Raw genomic sequence first — 18,616 nt, forward strand, 5'->3', positions numbered from 1 at the left:
ATTCTTGGTACAGTTACTGCTCTCCTGTACATACTCAAATCAGCAAATACCTACTTAATTTTTCTTGTGTGCAAGGCTTTGAACCTAGTCTTCATTAAGGAATCACAGTATCTCCTCAAATATTATGGTCAGGGTTGTGTGTTTCATGTAGAAAGATAACTAAACTCCTGTCCAACTGATATCAGAGTCAAAATTATGTTTCTTCCTGAGAAACTTTATGTAGTTCAATCACTTTTTCACAGTACTAAAAATAAAATAAACTTTCCTTTAGTATTCTCAACATCACCATTTAGAGGTTAAAATTTTTTTATCCCTTAGCTTTGACAAAAGACTTCTGAGTAAAAAGTCAGGCTTGGAGGAATTATTTGTACATGATTGGTCTCTTGATAAATAAAAGATTATCTCTTTTTTTTTTTCCAATAGAAAGAGGAGTCGTTGGATGATAAATGGAATCGAACAACTTTCATGAAGTCTGTCCCTATGAGCACTTACCTGGTGTGCTTTGCTGTGCATCAGTTTCACCCCATAAAGAGACAGTCAAAGAATGGAATACCTGTGAGTCACATTATATTTTTAAAAAAACATTACTTATGAATTTGTGTTTCATTTTCTACTTTCTGAATTTTTTTCATACAACAGACTAGAAAATCCTCTTAGTTACCCAGGTCTGTGAGCTCGATGGTACACTGAACAACACAGAAAAATGTAAATTAAAAAGACGCAGGTGAAAAATAAACACAACAGACATAGAAATGAGTAGTTTCAAATTCTTGTGCACTGCTATTTAGTAAAGTGGTTGAGTGTATGTGTTTGGGTGGGGTCCCATATAGTCTAGAGAGGTGGGAGGAAACCAAAGATATATTAATACCCTTTGAATGACTAAGCACTGAGAATGACTAATGAAATAATTTTCTTTTAAAAAAACAAATATTTTATACCTAATCATTTTTCTCATTTTGGAGGCCTCTATTTGCTTATGTCTTACATACTTCCTTAGTCATAATTCCACCTTGTGTTACTCTCTCTCTCTCTCTCTCTCTCTCTCTATATATATATATATATATATACATATATATATCATAATCTTTTTGATATAATTTTGTAAGAAAGAAGTCATTACCTCCATTTTGAAGAATAGATAACTAAAATTTAATGACTTTTTGTAATTTGTTCAAGATCACTCAGTAGGCAATGCCTTCTGAAATGTTATATTTTGAAAATATCTTTATTTCCTCACCAATCACTCGAGGGAAAAAAAGGATTTCTCTATTTCCTGTGAAACTATCTCCCAGGGAAATTTACCTTAATATTGGTATAGAAGGGGTTGCTATGAAGATATCCTAAGCCTGGGTTTTCATAATGCTGCTTATAGCATATCCAAATTATAGCAAATTAATTAATGCTCATTTTTCAAAGAGAATTTGAAAGACAAAGGGGTTGTACACCATCGTGACACATCCAACTGTAGTCTTTTCTTCATCACATATGTTGCTTTGATATGATTTTCAGATGTGGTAAAGAGCACTACCATTGGCTAAGAGATATTGCTGTGTAGCTATTCTAAGTGAATCATTAGAGCCTGTGGAAGTTAGTTAGCTGAGCTCTAATGATGGATGTTAGTATATAGGGGATTTGGAATGAGGTAATGGAAAATATAGTTTGGCAAAGATCCTCAAATATCCTTTAAGTGGTAAATATTTCTTAAATGGTTCTTCTATCAAAGCTGAGTGCATAGTACTCAGTCTTAAATCACAGTTTTCCTTTTTTTTGAGTGGGGTGAAGATAATACTGTCATAATATATTATCTTCTGAACATTTGTTTGATAAGGGAGGAACAGAAAGTCAAACTCTCTTTAGATACTCACCAGAGACTGTCTCAGGAGAACTCAGTGAAAGTGAGATTTGGAGCTGAGCCAAACAGGTGCCCCTCTTTCCGCCCCATCTGTAGAAGACAGGTAGCCAGAGTTTTCCCTCCTGTTTAAACCTCTGGGGCTCTTTGCCTCAAAAGTTGAACAGAACCTTAAGTTAGAACTTTAAGGCATTTAGTGTAAATGGAAATTTACATAAATTCCACTTCTTTCCCATAGGAAGTTCCCTCCCTTCTCAATCTAAATTGAAATCCTGTAGTTAACACCCAAGCACAAATGCTCCCAGTATAATCTGTAACTCCAGAGAGATTAAAAAACAAAACAAAAGGCCCTGGCTGGTTGGCTCAGCAGTAGAGTGTCAGCTGGACATGTGGAAGTCCCTGGTTCAATTCCCAGTCAGACCACACAGGAGAAATACCCATCTGCTTCTCCACCCCTCCCCCTCTCCTTCCTCTCTCTCTCTTCCCCTCCTGTAGCCAAGGCTCCATTAGAGCAAAGTTGGCCCGGGCAATAAGGATGGCTCCATGGCCTCCACCTCAGCCACTAGAATGGCTCCAGCTGCAGCAGAGCAATGCCCCAGAGAGGTCGAGCATTGCCCCCTGGTGGGCATGCTGGGTGGATCCCAGTGGCGTGCATGCGGGAGTCTCCCTGACTGCCTCCTCGCTTCTCACTTGGGAAAAATACAAAAACAAAACAAAACAAAAAAAACTCCTTAAACCTACTTTAATGTAATATCAGCAGAACCCATACCAGACTCACAGTCTCCTTAAACCTACTTTAATGTAATATCAGCAGAACCCATACCAGACTCACAGTCCCGTATTTTTAGAGCTGAACAGATAGCCTAAGACAAGCAGGTATATGTAGAAAACGGGGGGGGGGGGGGGAATTCAAGACACAGTGGGGATAAATGGTGATAATTGAGAAAACAAAAGATAATTCCAAAGAACATCATACAAAATTAAACATTTACACACACAACTTTTAGTTATTGCAGTCAGAGATTCAAGAAGATATGGTCACAATAAAATAAAAGAAGCTATAAGAAAACAATCAAAACTAGTACTCAAAGTTTAAAAACATGATTTACAAAGCATGACCTTGTTCAGACCCCTTAGAACCTGTTTCTAATTCCTTCTAAAACTACAGCCTAATAAGCCTCTACTTCAATTCCTGCCCACTGCTTTGTATTTTATCAACTCCATGAAGATGCCTATACAGGGGGTCCTTGGGTTAGGACACAGTTCTATTCCTACGACAGTGACGTAACCCAAATTTCGGTGTAGAATGAAACACACCCTAACTTAACCTAAATGAAACACTTACACTTTTTTTTTAAATTTTACTAGGGTGACATCAATAAATCAGGGTACATATGTTCAAAGAAAACATGTTCAGGTTATCTTGTCGATCAATTATGTTGCATACTCAACACCGAAAGTGAGATTGTCCTCCGTCACCTTCTATCTAGTTTTCTTTGTGCCCCTCCCCCTCCCCTTTCCCCTCTCCCTCCTCCCCCCCAGTAACCACCACACTCTTGTCAATGTCTCTTTGTTTCGTTTTTATGTCCCACCTACATATGGAATAATGCAGTTCTTGGGTTTTTTTCTGATTTACTTATTTCACTCCGTATAATGCTATCAAGATCCCACCATTTTGTTGTAAATGATCCGATGTCATCATTTCTTATGGCTGAGTAGTATTCCATAGTGTATATGTGCCACATCTTCTTTATCCAGTCTTCTATTGAAGGGCTTTTTGATTGTTTCCATGTCTTGGCCACTGTAAACAATGCTGCAATGAACATGGGGCTACATGTGTCTTTATGTATCAATGTTTCTGAGTTTTGGGGGTATATATCCAGTAGAGGGATTGCTGGGTCATAAGGTAGTTCCATTTTCAGTTTTTTGAGGAACAACCATACTTTCTTCCATAATGGTTGTACTACTTTACATTCCCACCAACAGTGGATGAGGATTCCTTTTTCTCCACAGCCTTTCCAACACTTGCTATTACCTCTCTTATTGATAATAGCTAATCTAACAAGTGTGAGGTGGTATCTTATTGTAGTTTTGATTTGCATTTCTCTAATAACTAATGAAGATGAGCATGTTTTCATTTATCTGTTGGCCATTTGTATTTCGTCCTGGGAGAAGTGTCTGTTCATGTCCTCTTCCCATTTTTTTATTGGATTGTTTGTTTGTTTGTTGTTGAGTTTTATGAGTTCTTTGTATATTTTGGATATTAGGTCCTTATCTGAGCTGTTGTTTGAAAATATCATTTCCCATTTAGTTGGCTGTTTGTTTATTTTGTTGTCAGTTTCTCTTGCTGAGCAAAAACTTCTTAGTCTGATATAGTCCCATTCATTTATTTTTGCCTTCACTTCTCTTGCCTTTGGAGTCAAATTCATAAAATGCTCTTTAAAACCAAGGTCCATGAGTTTAGAATCTATGTCTTCTTCTATGTACTTTATTGTTTCAGGTCTTATATTTAGGTCTTTGATCCACTTTGAATTAATTTTAGTACAAGGGGACAAACTGTAGTCGAGTTTCATTCTTTTGCATGTGGCTTTCCAGAAATGCTTATACTTTTAATAGTCCAGAATGGCGTCAGTAAGCGTACTGGAGGACACCAACGCCCTCACTCATATGCCAGGTTACTGCATATTCTTCCCCGGGCACAACCAACCTAGTTTGCCTATGTAGTCCGTAAGTACGACATTAACGACTTAAGCCGAAACTTTTAAGTTTTTATGGGAGTAAGCATTGTAAATTCGAAACATCCTATGTCAAGACTGTTGTAACCCAAGGTTCCCCTGTATTCTCATGGGTTTTCAATTTTTTTTTAAATTGCATCTGTTATTTTGTATGTTAGTTGCAGTGAGGGTACCTCAAAGCTTCCATTTATTACACCATCTTGACCCAAAGTTTCTATATTACTTTGCCAGTTAAAAACAAAAAAGAAATTAGGTAGCTATAGTGTAATACAACATTTTTAGTAGAAATTATGTGAATCAAAAGACCATTCTTATTTACTCTGCTTCTGACAGTATTAATCACCAACTATTCATAATAAGATTATACTGTGCAATCCGAGAATCTATAATACTCTGATTAAACTTTCTTGTGTATGTTCATCCTTCTGGCTAGAGTTCTTTACATTAATAAATACAGAATTAATCCCTTTGTTCTTCTTGTTTACTTGGAGAGAGTATATCCGATATTAATAGTTGGACTATTCATTATATTAAAATATCCTTGTTGCTCATGAGAAAAATTAGATTTGAGGACCCAGTCTTAAAAAATTGTTAAGAAAAAAGGTAAGCGAGTTTGGAAAGTAGCTCAGAACACTTTTAACTTTGCATATTTCTTTTTTTGAATATTAGTTGTATTACATTTTGATTAAATCCTGGAAAAAAAACAGTAACCCGAAGAGCAACCAACAGTAATTTAACAACAGTTGAGGCCAGCAATTGACAGATTTTTTTTTACAGCTCTATTGACAGGGAATCTACACCTAATACCCTTTTTCAGGTTTAATTGATTGGTTAAGTGTTTTAAAATAAATAAAATCATTGACTTCTACTACCCCCCCCCCAAAAAAAAAAACAAATCAAAATACTCTGAAGTGTACACAATGTAGAGAGATTATGTGAATTAACTCGAGTTAAAATGTGCTCTTTCGCCCTGGCCGGTTGGCTCAGCGGTAGAGCGTCGGCCTGGCGTGCGGGGGACCCGGGTTCAATTCCCGGCCAGGGCACATAGGAGAAGCGCCCATTTGCTTCTCCACCCCCGCCCCCTCCTTCCTCTCTGTCTCTCTCTTCCCCTCCCGCAGCCAAGGCTCCATTGGAGCAAAGATGGCCCGGGCGCTGGGGATGGCTCCTTGGCCTCTGCCCCAGGCGCTAGAGTGGCTCTGGTCGCGGCAGAGCGACGCCCCGGAGGGGCAGAGCATCGCCCCCTGGTGGGCAGAGCGTCGCCCCTGGTGGGCGTGCCGGGTGGATCCCGGTCGGGCGCATGCGGGAGTCTGTCTGACTGTCTCTCCCCGTTTCCAGCTTCAGAAAAAAAAAAAAAAAAATGTGCTCTTTCGCTCTTTCAGGAGTTAGATTGGAAAACAATATTCCCAGTTGGCATGTTAATAACTAGACAGTTCAGCTCAAAATCTCCCATTGGGCTTCACTGCAATCTATTTTCAAATCCAGAACAATGTGAGTTATTAATACATTTTTAGGTTTTTTATATTATAAGTTTAATACACATACATTATAAAAATTTAGAAGGAATAAAGCAAATAAGAAAAGGGAAGAGTACCCATATTACCATATGTAAAATTATTTTAAATTGTTAGTTTTCTGATGCTATCTGAGGTACATTTGAACTACATCCTCAGTAACTTTGCTAGAATTTTTAACTTTGCGCTAGTCTCCTAAGAGCCAAATTCAAGACAAGTTAAACAGCAAGGTGATGCTGTCCTGAAAAACAGTTAAGTTCTATTTAAGTCTTGAATTGGGGGAGGGGCATTTGATTGTAGAAAACTTTATATCTTCTGTAAATAAGAATGTGCTAAAGGGAGCAGTTACCTTGTGGGAAATTACTTCAACTTTTGGCTTTCATGAGAAGAGGAAGTTGGTAAAAATTGTTCGCTAAGAAAATGTTGATTGAAAGTATCCATTTAATTAGATTTATACTATAACCATATTAATTTTCATAACTCAGTGAAAGAGATTATATTGTGCATTCTCCCAAAAGGGCTTATAAAATGATTTCTGAATGGTTGCACCTAGAATTATACCTATGAATGAATCCTTCCTACTTGCCTATGTTTTTTTATTTGCTTCTGTCTTAGTTCATTGTTTGTCTGAATTGGAAAATTTGGTCAAGGGCAGAAAATTCACGTGTCCTAGATTTATATATACACTTTATTTTTTAGGATTATTTTAAGTTTTTAAATTTATGCATCTTTTATGTGAAAATAGTCTTATTAGAAAAAAATAATATTTTAGTACTCAGATATATTTTTAAAGTTCTTATTTTGAAATAACTTTAGATTTACAGAAGAGTTGCAAAGATACAACAGGGTTTTTTAATAATGTTCATCCAGATTCCCTCAATGTTAAAGTCTTACATAACCTTTTATCAATCACTCATCACAACTAAGAAATTAATATAATATGTTCAAAACTATTAACTACTTTATTTGGATTTCACCAGTTTTTCTAGCTAATGTTCTTTTTCTGTTTGGATTCAATAGACGATACCACGTTGTACTTAATCATTATGTCTCCTTAATTTCTTCCAATCTGTGAGCTTTTCTCACTCTTCCCTTGTGTTTTGAATGATCTTGACACTTTTGAACAGTACTGGTCAGACATTTTGTAGAGTGTCCCTCAATTTGGGTTTGTCTGATGTTTTCTCGTGATTATACTGGGGTTTTGAATTTGGGAAAAGTATTGCAGAAGTAAAGTACCCTTCTTCTCATATCATATAGGGACGCATGCTATTAAAATGACTTAATACTTGTCATGCTAATTTTGATCACTTGGTTAAGGTGATATCTGCAAGGTTCTTCATTGTAAATTACTATTTTTCTTTTCCTGGCTCTACTTGTTAGAAGCTATCATTAAGTACAGCACACACCCAAGAGGAAGGGAATTAAGCTCCACTTTCTGGAGGGAAGACTATCAAAGAATTTATGAATATGTTACAGTCACCTCAGTAATCAATAAATACATGGAAAGTGATATTAACAGCTATGTAAATATCCTATTTCTCCTTAAAGTTTTGACCTGTCATTGTCACATTCATCAGTGGATCTTGCCTGCAACAACTCTTGTCATGTTCTAATAGCAATTTTCTACTCTCAGAGCTATTCTAACATAGGCTTATCTTATTATTATTATTATTATTTTTTGGCATCTTTCCAAAGCTGTTAACGGGGAGACAAACAGACTCCCGTATGCGCCCGACCGGGATCTACCCGGCATGCCCACCAGGGAGCGGTGCTCTGCCCCTCTGGGGTGTCGCTCTGTTGCATCCAGAGCCATCCTAGCGCCTGAGGCAGAGGCCACAGAGCCATCCTCAGCGCCCGGGCCATCTTTGCTCCAATGGAGCCTCGGCTGCAGGAGGGGAAGAGAGACAGAGAGGAAGGAGAGAGGGGGAGGGGTGGAGAAGCAGATGGATGCCTTTCCTGTGTGCCCTGGCCAGGAATCGAACCCGGGACTCCTGCACCCCAGGCTGACACTCTACCACTGAGCCAACCGGCCAGGGCCTTATCTTATTATTTTAGAAAGACATTTTTGGTGTGTATTTGCTAAGTTTTCTGAATGATTTTTTTTTTTTTTACAGAGACAGAGAGAGAGTCAGAGAGAGGGATAGACAGGGACAGACAGGAATGGAGAGATGAGAAGCATCAATCATTAATTTTTCATTGCGCATTGCGACAACTTAGTTGTTCATTGATTGCTTTCTCATATGTGCCTTGACCACGGGCCTTCAGCAGACAGAGTGACTCCTTGCTTGAGCCAGTGACCTTGGGTCCAGGCTGATGAGGTTTTTTTTTTGCTCAAACCAGATGAGCCTGTGCTCAAGCTGGCGACCTCAGGGTCTCGAACCTGGGTCCTCGGCATCCCAGTCTGACGCTCTATCCACTGCACCACCGCCTGGTCAAGCTCTGAATGATTTTTATTTTCATAACATTTTCTATGAGTTTTTAAATTTTTTGTTGTTTACTGGAAGAGTTATTCTAAATTAAGGGCTCTAATTTTCTCCAGAAAATATTTAATTTAGGAAGCCATAAAAGATTGCTAATGATTCCCGGCCAGGGCACACAGGAGAAGCGCCCATTTGCTTCTCCACCCCTCCGCGCTTTCCTCTCTGTCTCTCTCTTCCCCTCCCGCAGCCAAGGCTCCATTGGAGCAAAGATGGCCCGGGCGCTGGGGATGGCTCTGTGGCCTCTGCCTCAGGCGCTAGAGTGGCTCTGGTCGCAATATGGCGACGCCCAGGATGGGCAGAGCATCGCCCCCTGGTGGGCAGAACGTCGCCCCTGGTGGGCGTGCCGGGTGGATCCTGGTCGGGCACATGCGGGAGTCTGTCTGACTGTCTCTCCCCGTTTCCAGCTTGAGAAAAATGAAGAAAAAAAAAAAAAAAAGAAAAAAAAGATTGCTAATGATATTTATTTAAATTTTTTAAATGAAAACAAAATATTAATAAAAATAGTATAGCCCTGGCCGGTTGGCTCAGCGGTAGAGCGTCGGCCTGGCGTGTGGGGGACCCGGGTTCGATTCCCGGCCAGGGCACATAGGAGAAGAGCCCATTTGCTTCTCCACCCCCGCCCCCTCCTTCCTCTCTGTCTCTCTCTTCCCCTCCCGCAGCCAAGGCTCCATTGGAGCAAAGATGCCCCGGGCGCTGGGGATGGCTCCTTGGCCTCTGCCCCAGGCTGGTCGCGGCGGAGCGACGCCCTGGAGGGGCAGAGCATCGCCCCCTGGTGGGCAGAGCGTCGCCCCTGGTGGGCGTGCCGGGTGGATCCCAGTCGGGCGCATGCGGGAGTCTGTCTGACTGTCTCTCCCAGTTTCCAGCTTCAGAAAAATACAAAAAAAAAAAAAAATAGTATAAAGTTTTATGAGGTAAGTTAGATTTCTTAAATGTTTATATTTTTGTTTTTTAAAAACTTCTCCTGGAGTAATGATACTCATCAAGCATCAGACAAATTTGACTTAAAGAGAAAGTAAGCTGCCAAAAAAAAAAAGCTTTGTATATCCTAAGTAACATGCTGGTCTCTTCACAAACAGCTCTTCGTATCTGCTGAGTTCTGAACTCGAAGTTTTGAACATGTTTTCAATATTCATAGTTACAACAAAAAAAGGTTTTATTCACCCAAACATCAAAACAAGGCTGTGCATATTTGTAATTTGTCTATGGGTCAGGGGAAAATTAAAATTTGGAAAAAATATATCACAATCCTGTGATAAGGCAGTCACAAACAAAACTTGAAAATATAATGTATTACTATTTCTCTCTACCAAGTATTACTCTCCTTCAACTTTCTTCCCACTGCTGAAAAAATATTTCAAAGAACATAAACTTGTAAAATTAAAAATATTGATATATTCATTAATATCAATTATGTACCTTAAATATACATGTATAGAATTAAAAACAATACAAAATTTTCTATTTCCCATCCTGCTACTTCAGCATTGATAATGAAACAGATGGTTCCTTCAATCATATTGTTTTATAGGTCTTTACTGAGCACCTACTATGTGCAGAAGGAAGATGCTAAGCCCTGAAGGGAGTGAAATATGCTAAGATATCTGTACTCAATAGAGATATGAAACAAAGGTGGTCTCCACTGTTTAATGTCACCCAAGTAGGTTCTCAGATTTTTTCTGCTCATACCATCCTTTTGAATGCCAAATCTAAGCCCTTACCTTTAGCTTTAGGGGTCCTGCAACACCCTAGGCCAGGGGTCGGGAACCTATGGCTCGTGAGCCAGATGTGGCTCTTTTGATGGCTGCATCTGGCTCACAGACAAATCTTTAATAAAAAAATAATAGCGTTAAAAATATAAAACATTCTCATGTATTACAATCCATTCATTTCCTACCGCTCATGTTCTTGGTTGCAGGTGGCTGGAGCCAATTACAGCTGTCCTCCGGGACAACACCAAATTTTTATTGGATAATGCGTAATGTACACAGGCTCTTACAGAATTACACTTTAAAATATGTGGTGTTTATGGCTCTCTCAGCCAATAATGTTCCCAACCCCTGCCCTAGGCCATTTAGAGGGATGTGACTCTTTGAACAATTCTGATGAGATTCTGTGAAACTTCAACAGATGAACAGGTGCTAATTCTGCTAGGTGATGAGCAGTAGAAAGGCAGGCTGTTGTTGATAGGTAAAGTGACTATACATTTTATAATCTATAAAATATAAATAATGAGGTGTTATTACTTATTAATTATGACAAGAGGTATAAACAGATAAGCAACAGACTTGGGACATTCTTAGAAAAACCTGGACGGTGGTCACCTTTATCAATGCTCAGCAGACAAGTACAGCTGACCTTCAGTGATGGTGGGAATCCTGCAGGCACTGGCCAGCTTCTGACCAGGGTGATAGTGACAGTGGTGGCTGGCAGTCTCTGCTAGCTGATGCATTTCTGTGCACATGGTCTTTTCATGTTCAACCCCATCTTTACTTAAGACTAGAGGTCTGAATTCAATGGCGGGCTCACCCAGCAGGCGCCTTGGGCCTTGACTTCTGAAAGGTCCTGCAAAACCCCAACTTCACCCTTTTTTCTAATGACAAGGGGCCCAATATTTTATTCTACGCCTGGGGCCTCAATCGACCTTAATCCACCTTTGCTTCAGGCCCTAACACATCCTTCCAGATTCTTGCCCCATCTACCTTGTTACCCCCTCCTGGCCCAGGTGACTTTCATCTAGTTTTTTGAGACAAAGCCATCTAGACTACCCTTTCCAATCTATCTTTACATCATACACTGTGTGGTTTGTTTTTTTCTTGGCTTTCCGTTTTCATTGCTAAAAAAGCCTTTCCAAACAGGCTCTTGCAAATCAAATCGTTTTGGTTTTCAAATTTATTGTGTGGGCATAAAAAGCATATTTTGGAAGTCAAAATTTAACTTTTCCTTTTTTTCTCCTGCATTCTCCTAATGTTTCTAGTGATAATGTGGATACTGCAATGTGGAGATTACTAACATATGTGGCAGTACAGACAGAGAAAATCATAGAGATGAATAATTCTACGTATTATCTCTAATGATACCAATACTCTTGATGGGACACATGGAATTCTTCCGTGTCAAGCACTGCTTAGGCATTAGCTTAGTTAATGCTCACAAGAATTCTGTGAGATAAGTACAATTGCGATCCTATTTGTAGCTAAAGAAAGTCAGGCTGCAGTGGTAGAAACAGAGGAGAGGCAGTATAATATAGTGAAAACAAACTTTGTACTGAATTCTAATGTCAGCTCTGCCTTAGACTTTATTTTTCTCATGTATACAATGAGGACGTTTATTTTAAAAAATCTTCAAATTAAAATTTTAATTAGAGGTCTACAATCTTATTTAAAACCCTTGTGGCTAGCTGAATGTTGGAATTCAGATTTGTGCAAAGTAATATAGAAAAAATACTCTGTATTATTAACTACTATGGGATCTAGGGCAGTGCTTTCTAATCAAACAGTAATATTTCTGCAGCAGTATTTTCAAAGACAGAAGGAAAAAAAACTCTTGTCAGTTCAGGTTAGATGATACTGCCAAATTGGTTAATTTTGAACATATAAAAGGTCATTTGATTTTCATAGCTCTTTCAATTTTATAAATGTGGAAGTTGGACTAGTGAAAGGATTGCAGTAAAGTTATCAGGATGAAAATATTGTATTTTATTATTATTATTACTAATGTCAAATTCACAGAATTGATGTGTAGAGTGAGACATTATATGAAAGAGCCTATATTGCCTGGAAAAAATTTTAAGTACACAGTAAGGCTAATAACTAATCATAATGATTACACTGCTGGGCTTTCTACTTGGTTTTGGTTTTAGAGACCTAATAATCATTGGACTTATGGAAGTACGTGGCTTCATAAGCGAAGGAGATCTAGTGAGTCTAATCATCATTGTCAGAGGGACACATAAAGGGAGTGACAGTGACCAAATCATCAATCAGAAAGAACTTAAATCTAATTTCTCAAAGTCCTGGACATACTTGAATGGAAAGGAGAATATTAAGAATTCTAAAACCATTCTTTACAGTAGATTCCAATATGATAAGAGACAAGTAGCAACAACAACAATGATAAAGCGAAGTAACACATCTATCTCCCAGAAGAATAATCAGTTGAATATGGGCTTTAGAAAGCACCAAATTTTTACAACTGACAGTAGTGTTTTGAGATATGACTGATGGTATTTATCTGTGGTGTATCTCAATAATTCAGTTTGCTTAGGAAATTTACTCTTTTTAAAACTAAATATATGGCCTGACCAGGCAGTGGTGCAGTGGATTGAGTGTCAAATGGGATGTGGAGGACCCAGGTTCGAGACCCTGAGGTTGCCAGCTTGAGTGTGGGCTCATCTGGTTTGAGCAGAACTCACCAGCTTGGACCCAGGGTCGCTGGCTCCAGCAAGGGGTTACTTAGTCTGCTGTAGCCCCACGGTCAAGGCACATATGAGAAAGCAATCAATGAACAACTAAGGTGTCTCAATGAAAAACTGATGATTGATGTTTCTAATCTCTCTCGATTCCTGTCTGTCTGTCCCTGTCTATCCCTCTCCCTAACTCTCTCTCTGTCTCTGTAAAAAAAAAAAAAAAACAAAAAAAACAAAAACCCTAAATATATGCATATAAGTTAGATCCTTGAAGTCTTACAAACTTCGTATTTATATATAAAGTTAATTCACAAAGTTATAAATCTTATGTATAAACTTTATTTTTAACCTTTAATAGAGTTCTTGAATAATAAAAACATATATGACTCTTTTAAGAGGTAAGAAGCAAAAAAACTATACATACATTTCTACTTCCTCACTCTAAATCATTTTAATGTGGACAATCATATCCTTTTTATTGTTCTTTTCTTTTCTTTTTTAAATTTTATTTAGAAAACATTTTTGTTTTTATTTATATTTTCTCTTTTTTAAAAAAAGTTTATTTAGAAAATTAATTTTAACAGGGTGACATTGATCAATAAGAGTACATGAGTTTCAGGTAAACATTTCTTTAACATTTGAACTGTTGATTATGTTGTTGACCCATCACCCAAAGTCAAATCATTTCCCACCACCATATATTTGTCCCTCTTTATTCTTTTCCCTTCACCCCTCCCTCACATCCCCATCCTTCTGGTAGTCATGTCTTTTTTAAAAAGTCATCTCAGTTAAAGCAAGCACGTAAATTTGAAAGACAACAATTATTACTAAAAATGATGACAGTTCAAGGGTAATTACCTGATCTTTGTTGTGGACAGAAGTTCTGAGGCTTAACAGTTGATGGAGGGGTGTTTGTCCCCTCTATAAAGCCCACAGAAAGGGGAGGGGACACAGATGGAGCCTGGGCTGAAGATGAGGTCAGAGAGCTCAAAGGGTGAACTGAGGATAAATGAAGGTGCCAGCAGAGAGGAGAAGGCTTTTTAAAATCACCAAATATAAACATCACAGGTGTTCTGCTGTTAAACTAATGCCACATGAAGTATTTTGAAACTTGAAATAACAGACAATACTGGCATGCTGGCAACATCTTAAAAATAAAAATGTGATGTAAGGCAGATAGGACACATTCATAGATATACTTTAGCTAATTATGTTATGAGGTTACTTTTCTGTGATTGTTCAGCTCAGTTGATAAAAAGCAATGGTCATAAAATATGGTTTTTGATCCTTCAATGTAAGAGTCATAGCTCACAGGTGATATGTAAACTGGCCAGACTGTAAAGTCAGAACATACTTCTAGAAGGGGAATTGTGTATCTCAGAAACAAAAGAGAAAGAGATCATTTTTATCCTGATTGAATTCACCTTAATATCAATCCTGTTAAAGGACTCTGCACTACTGTTGCTGCCAACAACAGAAATACAGAGAATAAGAGATACTGGATTATATTGCCTCTGTCATAGAAAGTGAGAAGATTTTGATGAAAAAAGCTCATTGTCTTTCTCTTGCTCATTGCTCTATGTGGGGTGGGAGGCCTCACTGTTATTTCCTCTTCCTCTTTTTCTTTTTTTTTTTTTAATTTTTTATTTATTCATTCATTTTTAGAGAGGACAGAGAGAGGGAGAGAGAGAGAGAGACAGAGAGAGAGAGAAGGGGGGAGGAGCTGGAAGCATCAACTCCCATATGTGCCTTGACCAGGCAAGCCCAGGGTTTCAAACCGGCGACCTCAGCATTTCCAGGTTGACGTTTTATCCACTGCGCCACCACAGGTCAGGCTCTTCCTCTTTTTCAACCCTCTCACTCTCTATACATTATGCGCAACACTGAAGTACAGAGTGTGTAGACAACAATGGAGTGAGTCAAGAGAAGCTGCCTTCCTGAAGTTTTTAATTGCAGGGAACAGATGTGGTAGAAACCCTGAGGGAGTTTTGACACATTAGCTCACAGATGAAAAATTTTGAGAAGCTCCATTTACAACATGATAATCTTGTATGAATGTAATGGTTTAAACTTCCTATGGGGCAATTACGTTTGCTCTTTTCAGTAGCCACCAGCTGGATTATTAGTTTTGGAAATTCTAACCTTTTGGAAAATCCATGACATTGTAGGAGGACAGGAGGGCAGAGAGGAAAGGTACCACCACGTATGACAGATTAAAAATAAAATAAATAAAAAACAAAAATCTCAAATAATGTTGGGATGATAATTGAGTAAGTTGTGTTGCCTTTGGAGATAAATATGATCACATCTTTACTTTTCCAAATAAAACAAGAATGTCAGTTTTACCCAGTGGAAGTGAGAATAGTTAGCTAGCACTGGCAATCTAAGGGATGCCCTTTTAGAACTTGTCCTTTAAATTACTGATCTTTCCATTGTCCTTGCTTCTAAGAAGAGATGGATCAGATGTGTGCCTAAGTGAAAGCCAAAATTAGCCATACATTTGTGTAAAGCCAGTAGCCGTGGCCACCAACACAGCTGCCTGGCCCATGCAGGTTCGCATTTGATTCGGACGGACGATAATGAAACAATGGAGCCAAGAACTGGTGGACCATCATCTTTATCCTAGCTTGCACCTGGCAGACAAGAAATACACACAGTGGGAAAAGACTTCGCTTTCCATTCAGGGCTCCCAAAGCCACTGATTTATCCGAGTATTCCTAGAATCAAAGGTTTCTACCTCACCAGCCTTATTCACCTCTGTTCCCCATCTCCTTTTCTGCACAAACTCTGCATAAACTGGCTTCTCCTTCAGCACTCCACCATCTTGGCTGCTTCTCATCTGCAATGCTAATTTCAGGAACAGAGAGAGAGAGAGAGAGAGAGAGAGAGAGAGAGAGAGAGAGAGAGAGAGAGGGAATCCCTTATCTTATAGTGTAGAAATTAAAGCCTTTAAACCAGTATACAAATAAGGAAGTCTTTGATACAAAGCCACTTATCTAAGGCATAAATGGGATTCCTCATAAGAGTGCAACAGTCAAGGGTGTAGGGAAAAGCTTAGTGTTGAGAAGATCTTAGTATTAAAAGAGTGGGAAAGGCTTAGTCTTAAAACTAAGCCTTAGGCTATAAAGACCCTGCCTGCTTACAGCCTGTCCCCCACATCCAATGCAAACTATAAGCGAGCAAACATATACATCATATTTGCAAACTTATTTGACCCACAATTTTAAATAATAATAAAATAAAGTAGGAATAATTTTTTTTTCTTTCTTCTTTGTAATGATGAGTCACCTCTTCTGGTCAGGTGTATGGGCTAAACTTACCAGATGACTGCATTCTTTGCTTTACTTGAGGGTTTAGAATCATTTCTTAAATTCAGCAGATATATTTTATTCACAAACTTTAAGAAAAAAACACATTTTAGAACAGATTTTAAGTTTAGTTTACAGCTAAATTAAGGGGGAGGGGTACAAAGAAAACTAGATAGAAGGTGATGGAGGACAGTCTCTCTTTGGGTGATGGGTATGCAACAGAATTGAATGACAAGATAACCTGACATGTTTTCTTTGAATATATGTACCCTGATTTATTGATGTCACCCCATTAAAATTAATAAAAATTTATTTAAAAAAAATTAAGGGAAGATACAAAGATTTCATATATACCTCCTTCTCCCTCACATATATAGCCTCTCTCATTATCTATAGCTCCCAAATAGTACTTTTTTTTAACCAAGGGTGAACCTGTACTTACGCATTATAATACCCAAAGTCCATAGTTTACCTTAAGGTTAACTCTTGGCTGTACATTCTATGGATCTCAACAAATGTGCAATTATATAGTTATAAATCATACAGGGTGTTTTCACTGTCCTAAAAATTCTGTGTGCTACACCTACTCATCTCTTTCTCTTTCCCCCTACTCACTCAAGGCAATTACTGATCTATTTATTGTCTCTATAGTTTTGCCTCTTACAAAATGTCACATAATTGGAGTTATTCAGGATGTAGCCACTTTAGATGGCTTCTTTTAGTAATGTGCATTTAAGTTTTCTCCCTATCTTTTCATAGTTCTCTAGCTCATTCCTTTTAGAACGAAATAATTTTCTATTGTCTGGATGTACCACAGTTTATCCATTCACCTACTAAAGGACAACTTGGTTGCTTCCAAGTTTTAAAAATTATGAATAAAGCTGCTATAAACATTCATGTGCAGATATTTGTGTGGATATATTTTAAACTCCTTTGGGTAAATTCCAAGGAGCATGATGGCTGGATCATACGATAAAAGTATGTTTTGTAAGGACTGCCAACTGTCTTCCAAAGTGGCTGTCAATTTTATATTCCCAATAGCATTGTATGAAAATTCCTATCACTCCTTATCCTCACCAGGATTTATTTGGTAATGTCAGTGTTCCAGATTTTGGAATTCTTGTAGGTATGTAGTGGTATCTCATTGTTTTAATTTGCATATCTGATAACACATGGTGTAGAACATCTTTTTATACAGTACTTGTCATCTGTACATCTTCTTTGGTGAAGCATCTGTTAAGATCTTTGGTACATTTAAATTTTTTTCTTTTTTTGTTGAGCTTTTAGAGTTCTTTGAATATGTTGGATAACATACCTTCATCAGATGTTTCTTTTGAAAATATTTGCTTTTAGTCTATTGGCTTGTTTTCTCATTCTCTTAACATTATCTTTCACAGGGCAGAAGTTTTTAATAAAGCCTAGATTATCAACTATTTATTTTATGAATCATGCCTTTGGTATTGCATCTAAGAAGTCGTCTTTACATCCAAAGTCATTCTAGGTTTTGTCCTATGTTATCTTCTACAAGTTTTATAGCTTTATATTTTACATTTTGATCTATGATCCATTTGGAGTTGAATTTTGTAAAAAGGTCAGGGTCTGTGTCTAGATTTATTTATTTTTTGCATGTTTAGTTGTTCTAGCACCACGTGTTAGAAGTACTCTCTTGTTCCTTTGAATTGCCTTTGCTCTTTTTTCAAAGATCAATTGATAGTATTTACATAAGTCTATTTCTTGGCTTTCTGTTATGTTATACTGATCTATATGTGTTTTCTTTTGCTAATACTTCACTGTCTTGATTACTGGAGCTTTATAGTAAATCTTGGAATCAGGTAGTATCAGTCCTCCAACTTTATTTTTCCTCTTTCAACATTGTGCTGGCTATTGTAGGTCATACATGTTTAGAATTAGTTGTGGAGGAATCTATACTTGGTTTGATTTATAAATGATGTCATAAAATAATACCTAGAGACTTATAGAGTGATGCAGCTTATCAAGATACCTCCTCTCTTGCCTGACCTGTGGTGGCACAGTGGATAAAGCATCAACCTGGAAATACTGAGGTCGCCGGTTCGAAACTTTGGGCTTGCCTGGTCAAGGTACATATGGGAGTTGATGCTTCCAGCTCCTCCCCCCTTCTCTCTCTCTCTCTCCTCTTTCTCCCTCTCTGACTCTCTCTCTCTCTCTCCTCTATAAAAATGAATAAATAAAAAATTAAAAAAAAAGATACCTCCTCTCAGGAAAATTTGAATCATTGTATTTTATATTCTTGGAGTAGAACAGTTAAAATATTAAAATGGTCATTTAGGTTGCAATGAATAGAATTGA

General features: G+C 38.0%; 1 protein-coding gene and 1 non-coding gene across 2 annotated transcripts in view; one reads left to right on the forward strand and one right to left on the reverse strand.

Annotated features, from left to right (window-relative positions):
• Positions 1–18,616, forward strand: part of ENPEP (glutamyl aminopeptidase) — a 101,252-nt gene that overhangs the window by 15,117 nt on the left and 67,519 nt on the right. Inside the window, exon 3 of the mRNA XM_066386942.1 lies at positions 424–555. Within this exon, the coding sequence (XP_066243039.1) occupies positions 424–555 (132 nt within the window). The remainder of the gene's footprint in view (positions 1–423; positions 556–18,616) is intronic.
• Positions 8,057–8,132, reverse strand: TRNAP-GGG (transfer RNA proline (anticodon GGG)). Its single transcript has one exon. It is a non-coding gene; the product is annotated as a tRNA-Pro (tRNA).

Source organism: Saccopteryx leptura, chromosome 5, assembly GCF_036850995.1.
Source record: "Saccopteryx leptura isolate mSacLep1 chromosome 5, mSacLep1_pri_phased_curated, whole genome shotgun sequence".
Lineage (NCBI taxonomy): Eukaryota > Metazoa > Chordata > Mammalia > Chiroptera > Emballonuridae > Saccopteryx > Saccopteryx leptura.